The 10588-nt window shown below is 36.5% G+C and overlaps 1 protein-coding gene and 1 non-coding gene across 2 annotated transcripts; one reads left to right on the top strand and one right to left on the bottom strand.

The window, feature by feature from the left end:
• Positions 1-4999: 4999 nt before the first annotated feature.
• LOC113696672 (uncharacterized) lies at positions 5000-10352 on the top strand. Its single transcript, XM_072056164.1, has 6 exons — positions 5000-5239; positions 6002-6600; positions 7232-7758; positions 8017-8333; positions 8448-9149; positions 9447-10352. Exons 1-6 carry the CDS (start codon positions 5000-5002, stop codon positions 10350-10352), a joined length of 3291 nt encoding a protein of 1096 aa, XP_071912265.1.
• On the bottom strand, positions 5537-5643 carry LOC113697681 (small nucleolar RNA R71). The gene has a single exon (XR_003449956.2). It is a non-coding gene; the product is annotated as a small nucleolar RNA R71 (small nucleolar RNA).
• Positions 10353-10588: the final 236 nt, after the last annotated feature.

The following is a 10588-nucleotide window of genomic DNA, read 5'->3' as shown; positions in this document are numbered from 1 at the left end:
CTTGACAACCAACAAGTATAACCTTTCCAAAAGTGGTCATTTTCCTGTAAGGAAAACAAATGGAACGGAATGAGCTTAAGCCCAGTGAGTTACTACCACATAAGCACAAGGATCATATAAGCATAATCTTTCATTTCGAGTACACAATTAAGAATTAAAACAAGTCGGTAAAAGGATACGGATGGCTCTCAAGAGCCCATTTCCACGCTTACATTCTTGATCCAATCTCATTGACCCTCCGTCAATATTAAAGAATACCCGACCGTAGACCTCACTTCACTCCATTCCTTCCACCAAACATACCCCAACCGGGCCCGCACTCCAATCAGTCATTTTGGTAATACTCGAGTATACCGGAACCAAGAGTCTCATTACTACAAGATTCCCCAGTACAGTCCCCGTGGCACGTCAATATTCACGACCAAGCCCTCGCCGGCTCGATCCAATTGACTACCTACGGGGTTGAGCTCAGTAATACAGTAAGGCCGTTGGACATTCGTCCAAACGACACCAAATCAGTTTTCCATGAATGGAATTCAATATCTCATATAGCAAGTGCAGTATTTCAGTAAAACGGTAAACAGTCCTAAATGGAATCACAAGGGGGTGAGGGCGGTCAAGTACACCCTCACCTCAATCATTTTCAATAGCCATATTAGCCGTCAAGGCATCAAATTCACATATACCAAAGCCACATTGTAACATTTAAGTGAGTAGTATACTCACAAAGTAAGCAAGTGAGGTTTCATGCACCGTCGTCCCTAGTACGTCGTGCACTAACGTCACGCCCTAGAACATGTAAACAAATACCATAAGACTCGATAACGAGTCATCAAGCCAAGCCAATTATAACCCAATAGGGTTTCATATGCATAAACAAGCACAATAGCAAACCAGAAATTTCAGCAAATGGAACTCATTTGATCCCACAACAAAAACAGTTTTTGCCTCCTAATGCGGTAATGGCACAAAATGCGCTAAACTTATCGGATGAGGACGTAAGACCCACCATCGCGAAGCTAAGAGACAGGGCTACAACAATGTAGAAGGCCACTCAGTCCAAATCCTAGCACAACTAGGTCAAAAATGCAGAAAACCAACCCAGAACCGTAATTGCAGGTTCCCAGATCACACAAAACTGTAATTCGTCTATCTCAGTCTATACAGGTCCAAATACATTGATTCCAAAGGCATATGATAGCTAAGACATCAAGCCACATTTCATCAGAAGACACCAACAACAAAATCTAAACCAATTCCAGTCAAACCAGACGATTACAATCACAGTTCGCACATTCTGATCACCCAAAACAGCAACAGTAAAAATGTCATAACTCACTCTACACTACTCCAAATGCCCTGAAATGTTTCAGGCACTTCAAAATCATCAATACCTACAACTTTCATGTTCTGAGCAAAGTCCAATTCGGCCTCTAACTAGGACCTAAAAATTCGGACAGAATGTTCATCACAAAACCCTCACTTTTCAATTTTTGGTCCAAAACAGAAATTGGTTGCAATTACCAATCATTTACACCTACTAGAGTCAAAGCCCCTTATTACCAACCATCAAAAACAACCACACCATCAAGATCATATGAAACCAGAAAATTCCTCAAAAAATAAAAAACTCAACCAAATCACTTCAAACCAAGAAATAAATCACATATACCATCACTCAAGCTACTTCTAAGCATAACATAAACATCATTAGGTGTAGTAGGGTGTTCAAGCATCACTTACCAAGAAATTAAGAGAGAGAGAGATGTTGGACACCTTAAGTCTTCAAACAAACTCCACCAAACTACTTACTAGCACTAGAAGAAAGGTTTTTATGGAGTAGAATCTATTCTAGGTGATTAGTTGTGGAAGATTGAGTGAAATGGAAGCTAGAAAGTTGAAGAATTTCCTTCCTTCTTGCAAGAGAGAGAGCCGGCCAACACAAGGTAAGAAAATGGTAATTTTTGTGAATTTTTGAGATATTTACTTCCTTGGGTCAAAAGTCAAAATAGTGAATAGTCTTTCTTAAGTCAAATCCAATAACTATGTGACACTTGTCACTCTCGTAAATGCAATCCTATCTTTTCTTTTACCTCTCACATCAATCATTTCACCCACTCTACTTATCTCTAAACACCCGATAAATTTTACACAGTATCCAGAATTTAACCTAATTGGCCGAATTTTTCCGAACTTCTCGCACTAGTGGGTCCCACGTCCAATATATATTCTTAATTTTTTAAAAACTACCCAATGCTAGAAAAATCATCTAAAAACTATAATAACGCATAAAATCCACCAAGAAAATTTTCCTAGCCAGAAAATGCAGAAAACATGCAATTAAAAGGGAAAAATCCTAGGAAAAACATTAAGGGAAAATACGGGTTCTCACAGAATCAAACTCTAAATTTTTCACTGTAGGAAGCTCTTATGAGTCTAGTTTCAAATGCAACAAATGGAACTCAATTCCGACTTTCCTATACGAAGTTATAGCCAATTTTCCAAAGCTGCACAGAGCCTCCTGCGAAAATTTCTAGATTTTCTAATAACTTGAGATTATGAAACTTTTCTTACTAAAATTCACTCCCTTGGCTCACATTCAACCAAGAATCTAAGGCAAGTAAATTCAAATAGACAAGAAAAATTTCAGGGTTTCACACTCTCTTCCCCTTAAAAGAATTTCGTCCTCGAAATTCGAACATTTGCTCACACAAAACTCGATGTTACAGGATTTTTCTCCAATTCCTAGGTGGCTTTCTCTTACTCATAGTACTGCCATAAACTTACCTAGAGGGAAAATCTCGCCGACGTAATGGCTAAGTTGATATGCTAAGGAATTTCAATGAAGGCGACAAATTATGCAAAGTGATATAAATTTAGGAATTTGATGAAAAGGAAAATTCGTAACTATGAAACTTGGTTACTACTCTTGCTAAATTGTTAAATAAAACACTATGCATTGGCAAATAGTCTCCAAAGTACATCTCCTCTCATGATTACAATTAAATCTCTAGACACGTACTACCCTCCATGTCACTTTAAAAAAAAAACAAAAGTAAACTATAGAGGTGTAAGAAAAATAAAGTAGCTATAAAGTTCGGTAAAAGTATTTTCAAATTATAAATTAAAAAATAATAAAACACATTAAAAAGAACATACTTTGTTTATATACTTATCATAGTAATTGATAAGGGAATATTTAACGTACATTTTGTACAAATTTGGCATGAATTTTTGGTATGTTTTGAGAAAATTAAAGTCATATTTGAACTCTTTCGGTGATAATTGCTTAAATATTGTTTAAGGGTTCAAAACTTGATAAATGAGTGGATTAATGCATTAATTTTGTGAAATTGTGAAGGTTATTGAAGTATGAAATTCATGCACGAGCTGAAAGAAATGTAAAGGTCATCCAGAGGACAAAGTACACAAGAAATGAGGAGCAAAAATGTAGAAAAAGGAAAGAAGTGAAAAATGGAAAAGTTGCACAACACGGATCCGAGCTCGGATCCGTGTGTACAAGAGGGATCCGATCCCTCGTCTGTACTTCTGGCGGAATGTATCCGAGGTCAGGACGATCCGACCTCGGATCCATCATGGAAAGTCCTCGGATCCTTTGATCCGAGCTCGGATCTATTATCACCTTTCGGATCCGAGGCTCGGATCTGTCTCTTTCCTCAGCAAGTGGCACAACCATTTTTCTTTACCTTTCTCACAACTTTTTCAGCTATTTTGAGGGCCAGAAATCGGTGGCACATGCTTCTGCAACAAAAGAGAAGACCAAATGAGTGTAGAAAAAAAAGAAACATCATATCTTTGACTTCTTTTTACAAAATCTGAGTGGAAGAAATTATGAAAAAAAGAGAGTAGATTTTCTACCACCTTTTATGCAGAAACACAGAGGAAAAAGAAGAGACCATACGTAGCTAGTTTTCCTTCTTGTAACAAGTTTTCTCTCTAGCTAAGAGTTCTTAGAGAAGCATTTGGAGTTTCACTTGTAACCATCTTGTACAAGAGCATAGCAGGAATTGGAGAGCTTTACCTTCAATTGGCTAAGCTTTCTTTTATCTTTCTTATACTTGTACTTCATGATGTTTTGCATTAATAAACTTGTGAGTTTGATTGTTAAATCATTCATGAGTAGCTAATTTTCTTTATCTAGGGAATAGATGAAACTTATGGCTAAATAATATGAATTGAATGTGATTTACACTTGTTATATCTTGTATTAACTTGTCTACTTGTGTAGCTGTGATTACTTGTTATTGATTGATCACCAGTAGCTTGTTTATAGTTGTTATTGTTCAATGAGAATTGGTAATAACAATGGAGACACATGAGTAGAGCTTGAGTTGTATGTTCATGAAAATAGAGATACACTTAGGTGGATTATTTAGCATTTCATGAAATAAAACAGAGTAGTAGTAGTATTTCACCATGAAAATAGGGAAATCTATATTGCTCTAGGCCATTTCATCACGAAAATGAGACTTGGTAATTTTGGAAATGAATCTCTGGTTAAACAAGAATAATAGCAAGAAGTAAATCCATTAATTTGTGTTGTTTATGCCATAAGTGGAATCTACATCCCTAGAATCTTCCTTAAGTAAAATTTCGCTATTTGCATTCAGCATTTGTTAAACTAGATTTGTAGATCAGATTTGTAGATTACAGCATTATATTTTCTCTGCTCAAATTAATTGTAAGTCTAAATAATAGAGAAAACAAGGGCTTAGTAATTGTTTAAATTGCTCCTCGTGGGATCGACCCGATACACATCTTGTACTACAATTGCGACCTGTATACTTGCAGTCCAACGGGTGTAAATTCGGAATTAAACTTGCATTGATATTAAAAATCCCGTCAAGTTTTTGGCGCCGTTGCCGGGGAGCGGCAATATTAGGGCCTAATCATCTCTATTAATTTAGATATTTTCATTGTTTTTATTCAAGTTGCTGAATTAAAACTGCAAAATTTCTCTTGTTTTTATTTGTAGTGTATGCACCGGGCGTCTCGAGAAGTTGCACTTTTCGATCTAGAAATTGAGAGGACACTACATAGACAAAGGAGGAACACATTACAACAAGAGGAACAGGGGATTTGGCAACCAATAGAGGAAATCTTAATAGAGCTTCCATTTGAAGAAGAAATGGCAGAAAACGAAGCAAACAGGCGAGTTCTACGAGATTTTGCTCTACCGGGAACACAAGGATCTCAAACGAGCATAGCAAGGCCTTCGGTAAATGCTAACAATTTTGAGATTAAACCATCACTTATCCAAATGGTTCAACAGTCTCAATTTGGAGGTAATGCAGTAGAAGATCCTAATACACACTTAGCTACATTCTTGGAAATTTGTGATACAATTAAAATGAATGGAGTTAGTGATGATGCTATAAGGCTAAGATTGTTCCCATTTTCATTGAGAGATAAGGCCAAACTTTGGCTACACTCTCATGCTCCTAATACTTTCACCAGATTGGATGATTTATCAAGAGCATTCTTGAATAAGTATTTTCCACCAGGTAAGACTGCTAAGCTCAGAATGGATATCACTAGTTTTAGCCAATTGGAAGGTGAATCATTATATGAGGCATGGAAAAGGTTTAGAGATTTGTTTCGGAAATGTCCACATCATGGACTGCCGGAGTGGTTAATCATACAAACCTTCTATAATGGTTTAGTTTTTTCTACTAAAACTATGATCGATGCAGCTACAGGTGGAGCTTTAATGGGAAAATCACCCCAAGAAGCTCATAATTTGATAGAAGAAATGGCAGCAAATAACTACCAATGGGCCAATGAGAGAGGTAATACAAGATGTCACGTAGGTATGATAGAAATGGACACTCTCAATATGCTGAGTGCTCAAATGAATAATGTGATGAAGTTGCTAAGTAGACAAGGTGGAGTTGGTCCAAGTTCATCTAATGCACATGTAGCGTGTTGTTCTATATGTGGAGGTGAACATGATACTAATGAGTGTGTTAATTCTGAGCAGGTACAATTCATCAATAATTACAATCGTAATGCTCAAAATAATCCCTACTCGAATACTTACAATCCAGGGTGGAGAAATCATCCAAACTTTGGATGGAAGGATCAAGGAAATCAACCAAGGCCAACCAATCCACCGGGGTTCCAATCAAGGCAACCACAAGCTGAAACTAAACTGGGTTGGGAGATTGCAGTGGAAAAACTCGTAAAAGTTACTTTGGACAGATTTGAGCGAGTAGAAGGAAGATTGGATCAACTCACTACAATGTACAGGAATGTAGAGGTCCAAATTGGTCAAATTGCTAGTTCTTTGAATAATCGAAATCAAGGAGAATTACCTAGCAAAACGGAGGTAAATCCTAAGGAGCATGTCAAATCCATTACTCTTTGTAGTGGTAAGCAATTAGAAGAACCTCCAGTGGTGGAAGTTGAGAAAGATGAGAATGAAAAACAAGAAGAAAAGCAGAGGAACCAAGAGGCGATTGTGGAGGAAAATAGTCGGGAGAATCCAAGAGAAAAGCAACCATCATCTTCCACTACCATTCCAATACCTCCTGCGATTCCATTTCCACAAAGATTAAAGCAAAATAAGTTTGATAAAGAGTTTGAAAAATTTGTTAAACTGTTCAAACAATTGCACATTAACATTCCTTTTGCCGATGCTATTTTGCAGATTCCGTCTTATGCAAAATTTCTCAAGGAAATCATGACTAGAAAAAGAAAGTTGGAAGACTGTGAAACAATAGCATTAACGGAGGAATGTAGTGCAATTATTCAAAATAAGCTACCACCGAAGTTGAAGGATCCGGGGAGTTTTTCTATACCTTGCACCATAGGTAACATTGATTTTTCTAAGGCATTGTGCGATCTTGGTGCTAGTGTATCATTAATACCTCTAACGGTGGCTAGACAATTGGGTTTGAAGGAGCTTAAAAGCACTAATATTACTTTGCAACTAGCGGACAGGTCTATTAGATATCCACTGGGAGTGTTGGAAAGTGTATTGATAAAAGTTCAAAAATTTATTATTCCAGTGGATTTTGTGGTATTAGATATGGAAGAAGATGTATCTATGCCAATTATTCTTGGTAGACCATTTTTTAGCTACTGCAGGTACTATTATTGATGTTAAAAATGGCAAGCTGAACTTTCAAGTAGGTGAAGAAGAGGTAGAGTTTAATTTGCATGAAATAGGAAAATACCCTTCTTTTACCGATCATGCATATTCTATTAGCACAATTGATAAACTAACTCAAGAGATGAGCCAAGTCAATTTTGACTTTGATCCTCTTGAATATTGTTTAATGAGTTTAGGAATGCAAGAAGGGGATGGTGAAGAAATTGAAGAATTGGTCAAGTATTTGGATTTTCAATCACCTTATAAAAGGGGTAATTTGTATGAAAGTCTTGGCCAAGGAAAAGGGGTTTCACAACCTTCAGAAATTGAACCTCCAAAGTTAGAGCTCAAGCCACTTCCAACTCATTTAAGGTATGAATTTCTTGGAGAAAATAGCACTTCACCTGTAATTGTTAGTGCTGACCTTGATGATGAGCAGTGTGCAAAGTTGTTAAGAGTTCTAAGAAGGCGTAAGAAAGCAATTGGATGGACAATTTCAGACATTAAAGGTATAAGTCCTTCTATATGTATGCATCGAATTTTATTGGAGAACGGTTGCAAACCAGTGGTGGAAACACAAAGAAGACTCAATCCAAACATGAAAGAGGTGGTAAGAAATGAAATTCTTAAGTGGCTTGACGCAGGTATAGTTTTTCCTATCTCCAATAGTGTCTGGATTAGTCCAATTCATGTGGTACCAAAGAAAGGTGGAATGACTACAATCGTGGGTAAAAATGATGAATTAATTCCATCCAGACTTGTGATAGGGTGGAGAGTGTGTATTGATTATCGTAAGTTAAATACGGTAACAAGAAAAGATCATTTTTCCCTACCATTTCTTGATCAATTATTGGAGCGAATAGCTGGATATGAATTTTACTGTTTTCTTGATGGTTTTTCAGGATATAATCAAATAGCTATAGCTCCAGAGGATCAAGAGAAAACCACATTTACATGTCCTTATGGCACTTTTGCCTTTAAAAGAATGCCATTCGGTTTATGCAATGCTCCTACAACTTTTCAACGATGCATGATGGCTATTTTTTCTGATTATATTGAGAAAATTATGGAGATATTTATGGATGATTTTTCTGTGTATGGTTCATCTTTTGACCATTGTCTTCATAATTTGGAATTGATTTTACAGAGATGCGAGGAAACAAATCTTGTACTGAATTGGGAGAAATGCCATTTTATGGTAAAAGAAGGAATTGTCTTAGGACATAAGATTTCCTCCAAGGGAATTGAGGTGGATCAAGCCAAAATAGAAGTTATCGAAAAATTGCCACCTCCAAGCAATGTCAAGGGGATAAGGAGTTTTTTAGGACATGCTGGCTTTTATAGGCGTTTTATTAAAGATTTTTCTAAAATAGTAAAGCCATTATGTGATTTATTATGTAAAGATACTCCTTTTCAATTTGATGACAATTGTTTGGTTGCATTTGAAAGGTTGAAGAATGAATTGATTTCGGCCCCAATTATAACTTCACCCGATTGGTCACTACCATTTGAATTGATGTGTGATGCAAGTGACTATGCGGTTGGAGCAGTTTTGGGACAAAAGAAAGAAGGACGATTGCATGTCATTTACTATGCTAGCAAGTTGCTAAATGAAGCACAACTCAATTATGCAACGACAGAAAAAGAGCTATTGGCAGTGATATTTGCTTTAGATAAATTTAGATCTTATTTAGTAGGATCTAAAGTTATTATATATACGGACCATTCAGCTCTTAAATATTTGCTACATAAGAAGGATGCAAAACCTAGACTAATTCGGTGGATTCTTTTATTGCAGGAATTTGATGTGGAGATAAAAGACAAAAAGGGATCGGAGAATCTAGTTGCAGATCATTTATCACGTTTGGAATATATTCCAATCAAAGATCAGGTTCCAATTCAAGAGAATTTTCCGGATGAGTTTGTCCTAACACTTAGAAACTCTCCATGGTATGCAGATTTTGCTAACTACTTGGTCAGTGGAGAGATTCCAAAGGGGTTTAATTACCATCAAAAGAAGAAATTCTTACATGATGTCAAGAGTTACTTTTGGGAGGAACCATTGCTGTATAAACATTGTGCCGATGGTATGATACGTAGATGTATTCCCGAAGATGAGGTACATAATGTTTTATATCATTGTCATAACCTTGAAACAGGTGGTCATTTCAGTACTTCCAAGACTGTGGCAAAGGTATGGCAATCAGGGTTTTATTGGCCAACTATGTACCGAGATGCTAGGGAATATGTTAAAAATTGTGATGCATGCCAAAGAACTGGAAATATATCTCAAAAAAATGAAATGCCCCTAACTACATTTTTGGAAGTTGAGTTATTTGATGTATGGGGTATTGATTTTATGGGACCATTTCCTAGTTCTTTTAATAATAAGTACATCTTAGTAGCAGTGGATTATGTTTCTAAATGGGTAGAAGCAATCGCTTCACCTACTAATGACTCTAAGATTGTACTTAGATTCCTTAAAAAGAATATTTTCAGTAGATTTGGTATACCCAAGGCCATAGTAAGTGATGAAGGGAAACATTTTTGTAACAAACAATTGGATTCCTTATTGTTTAAATATGGTTGTAGGCACAAGACATCACTTCCATATCATCCTCAAGCTAATGGGCAAGCAGAGCTAGCTAATAGAGAGATAAATCTCATTTTGGAGAAAACTGTGAATAAATCACGCAAGGATTGGGCTACAAAGTTAGATGATACACTATGGGCTTACCGAACGGCATTTAAGACACCCCTAGGGATGTTGCCGTATCGTTTAGTCTATGGAAAAGCTTGTCACTTACCTGTAGAGATTGAGCACAAAGCTTATTGGGTAATTAAATCTATTAACATGGATTTTAATCTTGCAGGTGAAAAGAGAATGCTTGAATTAAATGAATTGGAGGAACACCGATTACATGCATATGAAAATGCCAAAATTTATAAAGAAAAGATCAAATATTGGCATGACAAGCATATTATTCCTAAACAATTTCAGGTAGGGCAAAATGTACTTTTGTTCAACTCACGCTTGAGGTTATTTCCAGGAAAATTGAAGTCAAGGTGGTCGGGACCATTTGAAGTTACTCAAGTATTTCCTTATGGAGCAGTGGAAATAAAAGGAGAAAATGGTGCTCCATTCAAAGTAAATGGCCAAAGATTGAAGCTCTATTTGGCCGGAGAAAAAGTTCCTAAAGGAGTAATTTACTCCTTAGGAAATGCAATGGAGAGTTAAAGAAGTTATAGGAGAGTCGAGCCAACGACTATAAACGAAAACGCTTGTTGGGAGGCAACCCAATAATAATAGTGTATTTGTGTGTTTTTGTGTTTCTTATATTTTGGTGTAATTTAATTGACTAATTAGATGTATTTCACTTGTTTGTAGGAGGTACGGGAGTTTTATCATCCATCTTGGAGGTGCACTTGAAGAACATGTGTGAAAAGGGAGTTTTTCTTACCAAATTGTGTTTT

Source organism: Coffea arabica, chromosome 6e (genome assembly GCF_036785885.1).
Source record: "Coffea arabica cultivar ET-39 chromosome 6e, Coffea Arabica ET-39 HiFi, whole genome shotgun sequence".
In the NCBI taxonomy this organism is placed as follows: domain Eukaryota; kingdom Viridiplantae; phylum Streptophyta; class Magnoliopsida; order Gentianales; family Rubiaceae; genus Coffea; species Coffea arabica.
Note: the sequence above shows the minus strand (reverse complement) of the source record. Positions and strands in the feature narration are given on the sequence as shown.